At 42.9% G+C, this 10739-nt stretch overlaps 1 protein-coding gene across 2 annotated transcripts in view; it reads right to left on the reverse strand.

The window, feature by feature from the left end:
• Positions 1-10535, reverse strand: part of TARS3 (threonyl-tRNA synthetase 3) — a 35798-nt gene extending 25263 nt beyond the window's left edge. The window contains exons 1-3 of one of the 2 annotated variants that reach the window (XM_033403033.2): positions 7568-10535; positions 6522-6668; positions 5591-5689 (exon numbers count right to left, since the gene is read on the reverse strand). In XM_033403033.2, the coding sequence (XP_033258924.1) occupies positions 5591-5689; positions 6522-6635 (213 nt within the window). In that variant the 5' untranslated portion in view covers positions 6636-6668; positions 7568-10535. Of the gene's footprint in view, positions 1-4183; positions 4289-5590; positions 5690-6521; positions 6669-7567 lie in introns of those variants that run through there. The other variant, XM_033403035.2, reaches the window with a different exon arrangement.
• Between the last annotated feature and the right edge of the window lie 204 nt (positions 10536-10739).

A 10739-nucleotide genomic window follows, 5' to 3' on the forward strand; every position in this document is an offset into this window, starting at 1 on the left:
CAAAATCTCAGCAGTGTTTTTTTCTTTTTAGGAAATTGACAAGCTTCTTGTAAAAGTTATATGGAAATGCAAAGAATAGCCAAAATAATCCTGAACAAAAATAATAAAATTAATGAACTTAAACTACTGACACCAAGACTTAAAATACAGTTACAGTAATCAAAGCGGTGTGGTACTGACGCAAGGCCAGACAACAAAGGGATCAGAAGAACGGAATAAATACCCGGAAAAAATATATATGCGATGATTTGGCTTGGGACAAAGATTCTGCTATAGTAATAAACGGTACTGAAGTTACTGGATAAGCACAGAACCTCAAAATGAATCCAAGGTAAATCATAGCCTTAAGAGTGAAAGCAAACAAGTTTTTAAACAGAACAAAGAAAAATAGCTTCATGACTCTGAAGTCGGCCAAAGATTTCTTAAACAGGATGTGAAAAACACTAAGGAGAAAAGAAAAAGTAATAAACTGGACTTCATTAAATATAAAAAGTGTTGGTCCAAAGACATCATTAAAAAATAAATCAAGAAGCCACAGACTGAAAGAATATATTTATTACATATATTTAACTAAGGACTCAGATTCAGAATATAGAAAAAAATTCCTACAAATCAATAATAAAAAGACAACCCAAACTTTTAAATGGGCAAAATATTTAAACAGGAGCTTCACAAAAGAGAACATCCAAGTGGCTAATAAGCATATGAAAAGATTCTCAACATCACTATCCATCAGGGATATGCAAAATAGTGCCATTATACCAAGTGTTAAAAAAGAAATAACAAGCCTCAAATGGGGTCACTTACCTCCAGGACAGAAAACCAAGACAGTTTCAACCCCACCCCCACAGAGATGTGACCTTTACAACAGCCCATCTGAAATGTCCTGATCAGCACTGGTGAGGTAACTACCTGAGAAAGACCCTGCTGTTCCTCCCCCAGTAGAAGACAGCCTGCCTAAAATAATCCTTTCTTTTCATTTGCTAACACCTTCTCGCCCCCTCCCCTCCTTCTACCTATAAAAACCCTCCATTTCGTACAACCCCTCCTACTGCTGCTGATTCTTGAATTTCTGAATAAAGCCAATTAGTTCTTCAAATTTACTTGGTTGAATTTTGTTTTTAACAGTGTAGAAGAATTACATAGTCATATAATCCTAGAAGGAGTAGTAAGTGGTTCAACTACATAAAAACTGGTCAGCATTTTCTTTAAAAGTTTGTCATTACTTCCCCAGGACCTAGCAATTCTATTCCCAAGTAAATACCCAAGAGAAGTGGGTTCTTGGGAGCACCAAAGACATGATCAAGAATGTTCACAGTAGCTTCATATGTAATAGCCCCAAACTGGAAACAACCTACATGTGCGTCTACAGGAGAATAAATAAACAGATTGTACTATAGTAATAAGATGGGATAAATCAAAATACACACAACTTGGATGAATCTCACACATTAAGTTGAACAAAAGAAGCCAGAAACACAATAGTGAATACTACGATTCCATGTTATGAAGTTTAAAACCAGGGGCAATTTATCTATGGTAACCAAAATCAGCATAGAGATGATCTCAGGGGAGGGAAGGGGAGGCAGGTACCATCCGGGAAGAGACCCAAGAGGACACACGACAAGATGGAAGGTTCTTGGTCTTGATTTGAGTGTGGCTGGTAGATGTGCACATGTGAAATGCTTCAGATTTGTCCACTTTAATGAATGTAACTTATATTTCAATCAGTAGCCTCCCTCCGAATACAATAATATTGTTAGGGAACCGTTGACCGAAACCGCCCGCCTTGGCCAGGCACTATGATAAGCGCCTGCCTGTGTTGTCTCACAGCAGGAGGTCCTGATAAAGAACATGGTGCTGCCACTGAAAACTAACGGGGAGAATTCAGGAGGGGCTGAAAGGAGAAGGGAGGAGACGTCAGCCCATAATATGTCCTGCCAACCTCCCAGAAACCCTCGTGTTGGAATCCATCTTAGTTGAGAGATGCGCATGCCACCAGGAAGGACCCTGAGCCACCAAATATGGGCCAAGCAAGATGATTGGCCAGAGACAACCTGAAACTAACCCCATCACCATGGAACCTGAGACTTCGAGCCACGTAGACAGCAGTCCTCCTGGGTTCACTTACCCTACTGCTCTCTGCCCGGGCGCCCCTTCCCAATAAAGTCTCCTGCTTTGTCAGCACATGTGTCTTCTTGGACAATTCATTTCCAAGCGTTAGCCAAGAGCCCACTCTTGGTCTCTGGAAGGGGTTCCCCTTCCTGCAACAACATAAGGGACCTAATGCAAGAACCACCCTAATGAGCCTAACACTTGGAACCATGAAAGAGAAGTTTTAATCAGCAGTTTTAAGCTACTCAGTTTCAGGATGGTTTTCTAGGCTGCGATAGAACAACCAGGACAGAATGTGCACTGGCCATGGGTGCTGCTGTACCAGTAACCCTAAAACAGGGGGCTGTGGCTTTAGGGCCAAGTGGTGGGCAGAGCTAGAAGGGCCTTAAAGAAACTGTCTGTGACGAGCTGAACACTAACAGGGAGGAAAATGTTACTGGAAGTTGAAGAAAAGAGGACCCTTGTTAGGTGGTGCCAGAGATTTGGTAACCCTGTCACCCCAGGTAACACGGAAAACAGAAAGAGTCCCCAAAGAACTCACAGACTTAGCTGGGGGTGTCCGGGCAGAATGTGGAAAGGGACAGCCAACTTCTAACTGCCTGTGACAAAATACAAGAAGACAGAAACTAGAGAGAGCACTATTACGTTTCTGAGACAAATTTAGAGGAAATACAAAGGTGGCAGGACCGACCGGATTCAAAAATAAAACTTTCTCACCCTCAGACCTTCTCAGCAAAAGAGTCACAAGACTCTTGAGGACAAAGGTCAAATCTTAAGGGTGCAGCTGTCTGCCCTTTGCAAAGACCTCGGAATGAGCTGAGTACCCAATGGGGCTTTAAGAGTCTTAGGACTGTTCTTTGTACACTCAGTTAAAGAGGAGGCTTTTACATTTTTAAGTGTCATTTCCCAGCAGCCTCCCAGGCAGCCCTGGGTAGGGAAGAATCTGTCCCAGAAAGAGACGCAGGGATGGCTTTTATCTAAGCATTGATTATAAACACTGTATGTAAAAGTGCTCCCCGCCCCCCAACTCTTAAAGGAACTGTACTAGCTGGGATTGAAAGGGACAGAGACAGCACGAGAAGAAATGAGGTCTCTGGACCCCAACCTTCACAGAAGGAATCAGGCCGGGGACACTGAGAAAGCTGCTCAGAGGTCCACACAGGCAGGGAGGCTGACTCTGAACCAGGGCCCAGAGGGAAGAGAACTGAGTCCTGAAAAACAAGCGTTTTCTGACCTTGGAGCTGGGAAGACGGGTGGGAATCAGGGTTTCGACAGATCACCGACCCCAGCACCTCCTTCTGCGCCCATCCCTTCCTGAGTGGGAATGTCCCCGGCCTCCTACTCCTCCATCATCATTTTATTTTGTTTTTATTTTTTTTCATCATCATTTTATAATGTGGTGGGGTGGGGGGAGTGGGGTGGCCCACAGGTAACCTGTCTCTTTAGTCCACAGGTCTTACACTGACAGGAACTCTACCTGAGGGGCTACACCTGAGAAGCCTCCTCTGCACCGAGATGAGTTACTACCTTCTGCGCTGATGTGGTAACCAGAGGAGACTCGGCAGACCTTTTACTCAGCACTCAAAACACATTCAAAGGGCAGAGCTGATTATCCTCCAGCCTTTGGGGGCTGAAGACATAAAGAGCCACCAGATGCTCAGCTGGAAGCCCCGGGGGCCAGGCCCCAGACACAAGGGCAGCCTGTGTCCCATCCAAATGCAAGCCCAGCCTTGACTGAGCTCAGTCTCCGCACTGAGGGCTTCTTCTTCCATCTAGGCGATGGGTAACTGCTCAAGTGGGAGAAAACGTCACCCGGAGCCTCTGCAGGTATGTTTACATACAATATCCAGCATAGAATAGAAAATGATCAGCTGTGGAAAGAGGCAAGACTGCATACCAGGAAACCAGGAGAAGGCAGTCTCTGAGAGGTTTTTCTTTTTTGCATGGAAAGGCCGATTTTCTCAGACACGGATATCTGGGGGTTCAGAGTTCTTCACCTCATCTGTGTCTGCCAACCATTCCCCTTCGAAGCCTCAGAGACCCCCATCCTTCCCACCAATGCCCTTACCTCAGCAGAAGAGACCACTGGGCTTACGTATGTAAACGACTGTACAGTACTACAACCCATACGATCAGGCCTTGGGCCTGATCATCAGCCATGTCTGTCTTGCATCTATAAAAGATAAAAGATTCTTTTAAAGCCACCATAGAGGCATCCTGTTTATTCTCCACACATTCTACCTCCAACCCAGGGAGTTCAAGGTGCCAGGGGCTGTGCTGATTTTCCAGCAAAGACAGCACACCCCAAACAGCAGCTGTGATGGCCATTACCACCTGGTGAAGTCTGACACCCTTCAAAGACTCTTCAGGTCTTACCTCCCTGCTCTCTGATCTCCTCCCATGGCTAAGCAGTGGTCAATCCCTGTGGAAGGCATGCAGCCCACAGAGGTCAGCCTCCAGGCGCACAGCCGAGAAGAAAAGGAAGGAAAGCGAGTCGGACAGTAACCAGTACAGGCTGCGTACCTTCTCAGGAAGGCACTGCAGAAGGTGGTCCCCCCAATGAGAGGGACAAGCAAGGAAGAGGAAGACATGGGTCAGGGGAGAGGGGACTCAGCACAGGAAAGACAGGAGGGGAGTAGCCAGGGCGATGACGAAAAGAAGTCCTAAGACATCAGTTGTCAAGAATCTTAGCAGCAAGTCAATTCTGGAGGGAGAGGATCAAATTTGAAGAAAAAAAATTTACTTAGAGATTACCTGAATCATCAGAATACACTGCAAGGAGTTTCAGAGTTTTGATAGAAAGTTGAGGATGAATTAGTGATGGGCACATAGAAAAGTGAGGAAATGAAAGTTTTAGGTAATTATTAATTACAGGAAAGACACAGAAAGTACAGAAAGGAAAAGTAATCCTAGTAGTCTGCCTGGGTCACCTCTGCACAACATCTACATAGTCCTAATGAAGACTTTCTACTCTATGAACTTGTCCTATTGTACAAGTAGCTATTTTACAAAATTGTTTTTTCACTCTTTGCTCTGGAGCTGCCAAATCACCTAGGAGTCACATAATAAACAATGGCAGGGGGCACCAGTGGTCCAGGGATCACATCCTGAGAAGCAATGATACTTCACAGTTTAGTGTTCTGTGCCACACAGAACGCTTCCTCCTTCCTTCTCTCAGGGGGAGTTCCACACTTGGTCTGAAGTTTATCTTAGTATCCTACGTGTTCCAGAAACTTACATGGACAAGAGGTACATTTAATGAAGTCCAAGTATAAATGTAAATATTTAGGGAAAATACAAATTGTTTCAATGTTTTTAGTTGAAGGCACAATGTGGCATTTCTCTTTGAGGTTCAAAATTCTTAGTATTATTAAAATAAAATTAATGGAAATGCTTGGCCATTTTACGATGAGAGAAAATAGTAAAATGTAAAATGGAGTTGAATAAGTATAGAATATTTTAAAAATTAACTTACTCGTATGAAATCCATAAGTGTATTATAAACGAAGGCTCCTCTGGGAAGAAAGAAACAGCTTCCAGGACTCAGATCATGGAAGAAGAAAAGTTCTTGTTCCTAGATTAAAACAATAATTGCATTTCATTTTCACTGTCGCTGCATAACATTTACTGTATACAAATGATACACTAGGAATAAAACATATACTTAGTTATTTCTGATTCTAATATTGACATTCCAAAGTCCCTCAACACTGTACTTGAATCTAACTACATGTAACAGCACATGTAAAATTACAACTCATATTTATGGTTACTTAGCTTTGAACTTGGCTTTTATTTCACCTAGTATTTACTGCTGATTTCCTCCTCGGCACCTTGGAGTACGGATCTCATAGGGAGACATGGCTGGAGGTGGGCTCTGAGTGACGTGACATCAGCATGGCCGTCATGCTGAGAGCCCACCCTGGTGGCCACCAACACCCAGTGTCCGTCCTCATGCCACTTTGCACGCTACCCAGCAGAGCCGAGGACATGGAGCTCCACAGCGAGTGCCTGGCCTGTCGTGTAACAGCTCCTACGTGGCAGGACTGAGCTCCTACGTGGCAGGACTGAGTTAAACCCAGGTCTGCCTTCTTGCAGATCTTCTTTGTTTCTGCTCTGCTTCCCAAATACAAAGTATATTATCAAGTATACACAATTTTTTTAAAAAGGTTATTTTTATATCATGATAAAAATGAAAGGTGCAATTGTTTAAATCTAATACAAAATACAAGAAGGAAAGAGGTTAGAAGACATTGGGGTAGGAGCGTGAAAGAACTCAGCAGCAAACCATGAGCGCCAGCAAAACAGAAGACAGGAGAGGAGGAGAAGAAGAAATGTTAGTTTTAAGACACCCTAGTTCTGAGACGCGGTCGCAGGCCAGCTCAGCAGCGCTCAGCGCGGCGCACCTTCCCAATCCTCCTGTGATCCTGGGTCTTGGTCTCCTCCTGCAGCTTCTCCCAGGCTGTCATCATCTGGTCATCAGGAAAGGATATCCCGTAGACCCTCTGCAGCGTTTCCATTTCAGGGTTACCCTCCCAATATGCTGAGGAATTCTAAACATCAGATGAGATTTGGGTAAACACACCAAACCCTTGGTTACAAATAAAACTGCTCTGAAATATGTACAGCTGGTTCATACCAAGGGCCTGAGCTACCGTGGACTTTGGTATCAGCCGGGTATCCTGGAACCACTGCCCCGTGGATGCCAAGGGATGACTGTACACAATTCCTCACCCTAACATCAGCATAGCTTACTTAAAGATGAGTTTTTGTAGACTTGGAATCTTAAATTGTTTCTAACTAAACCTTCCCAGCCCAAATTATACCATTAATCAGTAAATTATGTACTCAGTCTGCTGTGGATTCTAGGGATGAAAAGTGAGAAAGAAAGTGTGGAACTGAGGGAAGGCCAAGCACCGAGTGCATCACCCAGGAGAGGGCAGTGGAGGAAGAGGTGTGGGGACATGAAGGCCAGCCTTGCTGACTGTCATCACCCTTCCTCCACCTGTAAGAAAACCAAGGCCTGGGAAGGGCAGGACGGTGATGTCAGTCTCATGCCTCTTGATTCCAGAGTGTGTTTTCTGCATCATACCACTCTATCCCTTTATTTTCTCCTTTTCCTACAGTACGTTATTCTTACATGCAGATAAACATTCTTGTTCACATTAGGGCAATTCAAGAAAACAATAGTATGCAGAACAATATTGTAATATAGATGAAAAAGAAATGCACTGTAACATGTATAGTAAGGTTAAATGATAAACAATTAAAGGCTACATATAATGTTCTAATTACCAAAATTCTAAAAAATTATATTATTTTTAGAAACCCACATAAAAATCAAATATGGATGTAGTGTTTCTAAGAGGCATGGTGTTCAGGTTATAAAAGATATTATTGAATATCTAGTTCATCTTAAGTTTACTATATTAAGAAAAAAATCAATACTTACCTTGAAAATTTTTATCTCTTTAATTTTTCCAGTGTGTCTTACATGGGGGCCTTTACAAAGGTCAACTAGTGGACCACACCTGTAATAAAATATTTAAAACATGCCCAGGCACAGTTATAGCTTTTGGGACTATTCATTAGACACCATGTTCTATGTTTTGGGGCAATGTTTAATTTAGGAACAACTTAATTTAAATGAATTTTTAATTTAAGGAGCAAGAAAGAGGCGATTCACCTAGTCTCAGATCCCAGCCTTCCCTCCTTTGCTCACATTCAAAAGCCACAGAATCCTTGGAAAGAAACTGTGCAGACAGAGATACCACTTTTCATTGTCACACCCTAAGGCTCCTAAAAACCTTCACTGTCTTAAAATCAGATAGCCATTTCCCTGCTCTACACTAATTTTCAAAACCAAAATTATATGACAGTTATAAAAAATGCGTTAAGTTGATATTTTACATTAAAAATAAACTTCACCAAACCCACAGAATGCACACCAACAGTGAAGCACGCTATAAGCATCGGTGTAGATGGATTGTAACTCATTTCCCACCTCTGGTGGGTAATCTTGACCATGGGGAAGTTGTGCATATATGGGGGCAAGGGTGTATGGGAACTCTCTGCATCTTCTTCTAAATTTTGCTGCAAACCTAAACGGCTCTAAAAAATAGTCTACTTAAAAAATAAATAAATTCAAGGGTTTTTGTTTGTTTTAAGGCCCTCTGATTTCATGACAAAATGTCTAATTGTCTCTTGGTTTAGAAAAACAGCATACTGACTTAACAACGTAAATCTCAGGCAAAGGTTTAGATCAGAGACGACACTGCTATTAAAGCACACGGGGCTGCAGGTGGGGACTCGCCTGCACCTATAATGAACAAGGGACCACTAAACCCTAACAAGCGCAGACTTTTCTCCAAGTACAGAAACATTAGCAGAGTTAAGATACCAATAATGTGGGTCTGAGGGAAGGTGACTTAACGTCAACCAATTTAAGGAAAATTTAGTAAAGAAAAAAAGTTGTTCCTTAACTATTCCAACCAATTTTAAGTATTTTTAAAGTTCATTGGTTAAAAAGTTAAAAATTACAATGAATACATAAAGGGACTGGATTATTCACCAAAGTACAATGAAGCTTTAAACATGAAAACATCATTTCTCTGAATGACCAGGCTTTTATGTATTGTTCTCCGTCCAAGATGGAGGTTGTAAGTCAATGTTCAGAGAAATGGAAAAAAATGCCTGATTAGCATGAAAGACTTTAATAAGCTAATCTTTAAATAATTCCATAGAAAAAAGCCATTTATTTTCAAAAAATTAAATAAAAGCTATTCCAATTGATAGAATAAGCATCAATGTTGACCTAACTTAAAAAAAAAAAAACAAAATGTCAAGTATTAAAAGCCAGAAATTTAAAACTTAGCATACCTTTTCAATTTCTTCATTTATTTTTAAACTTTAAAATGATTATACTGACACTTTTTTGTATTATAGGTAATAAATAACAAAATCTTATCAGGTCATTGGAGAGCAGCAAAAATAAGATAAGCATGGTATCCACCTTCAGCATAAAATGGCCATGTGTTCATATTATCATTTAAGAAATGCACTGTGGGGACTTCCCTGGTGGTGCAGTGGTTGAGAATCCGCCTGCCAATGCAGGGGACACGGGTTTGAGCCCTGGTCCGGGAAGATCCCACATGCCACGGAGCAACTAAGCCCGTGCACCACAACTACTGAGCCTGCACTCTAGAGCCTGTGAGCCACAACTATTGAGCTTGCGTGCCACAACTACTGAAGCCCACGTGCCTAGAGCCCGTGCTCCGCAACAAGAGAAGCCACCACAGTGAGAAGTTCACACATGGCAACGAAGAGTAGCCCCTGCTCACTGCAACTAGAGAACGCCCACGTGCAGCAATGAAGACCAAACACAGCCAAAAATAAATAAATACAATAAATAAATAAATTTTTTTAAAAAAAGAAATGCGGGCTTCCCTGGTGGCGCAGTGGTTGAGAGTCCACCTGCCGATGCAGGGGATGCGGGTTCGTGCCCCGGTCCGGGAAGATCCCACATGCCGCGGAGCGGCTGGGCCCGTGAGCCATGGCCGCTGAGCCTGCGTGTCCGGAGCCGCAATGGAAGAGGCAACAACAGTGAGAGGGCAGCGAACCGCCAAAAAAAAAAAAAAACAAAAGAAATGCACTGTGCACAGCTGTGCATAAAGGGGGTATAATTTTACTCACAGTACAATTAAGTCAGAGAACCATAGTACTTGAGTGTGGAAAGGAAGTTCCCTGTGGAGGATATTTGTGGTCGTACTTATACAGGGACCAGGTCTTCTCCGATGGGACCGTGAAGGTCACAGGCAGCCAGAGAGCAGGACACACAGGAACAGAGACGAGCAGTACGCACAAGGCAGCTGAACAAGTGGCCAGTAAAAGGGGTTGGGAGCCTAATGCCCAGCAAAACTAAGTGGTTTGGGTAGGGGCACCCACTGGTCTCTGCTTCCCACCACTTCTTGTCTCACTGTGAGTCCAGCTGACGCCTGGAGGGTAATGCTCTTGGACCCCAAGCAGTGGAGAGCGTGGTAAGAGGCAGAGAATCACTGCCCGAGGAGATGGCCCATGACAGCTCCCACCGCCCCTCAATAAGAATGTGGGAGGACAAACAGAATTCCTTTCCCTAACAGTCCCCCAAAATGTGAGGCCCTGAGAACACAGTCTTAACCACAGGGAGAAAGAGGCTGCTACAGCTAACATCCAGAAAACAGAATGTGGGTTTTTAGTACCATCCTAATAAATACAAATGAGAAAATAACAATTCCCCTTTGGTGATAACATTTCAGAGTCCCCACCTACAGTAGTACTATACCAACCATGCAAATTTATAAACAGACCACCCACCAAAGACAGACTTGCTACTGTTAATGCCTTCAGATGTACCACTGAGCAGTGTTTAAAATTCACACACACTTTACCTGTAAACTGTGGTCGTTGGCGTGTTAATATTCTCCTTCAGGATGCGGCATTTAAATTTATTGTACTACAAAGAAAAATACATTTACATATTATCACACAAAATGTTTAACTGGGAAAAAATGTTAACTTTTTTCAACATACCCTGAATGGGCATCTGCTATGTTCTAGGTGCTGAGACTGTGGGGATACAAAGAGCT

The sequence above is a fragment of the Orcinus orca genome, chromosome 2, assembly GCF_937001465.1.
Source record: "Orcinus orca chromosome 2, mOrcOrc1.1, whole genome shotgun sequence".
NCBI lineage: Eukaryota > Metazoa > Chordata > Mammalia > Artiodactyla > Delphinidae > Orcinus > Orcinus orca.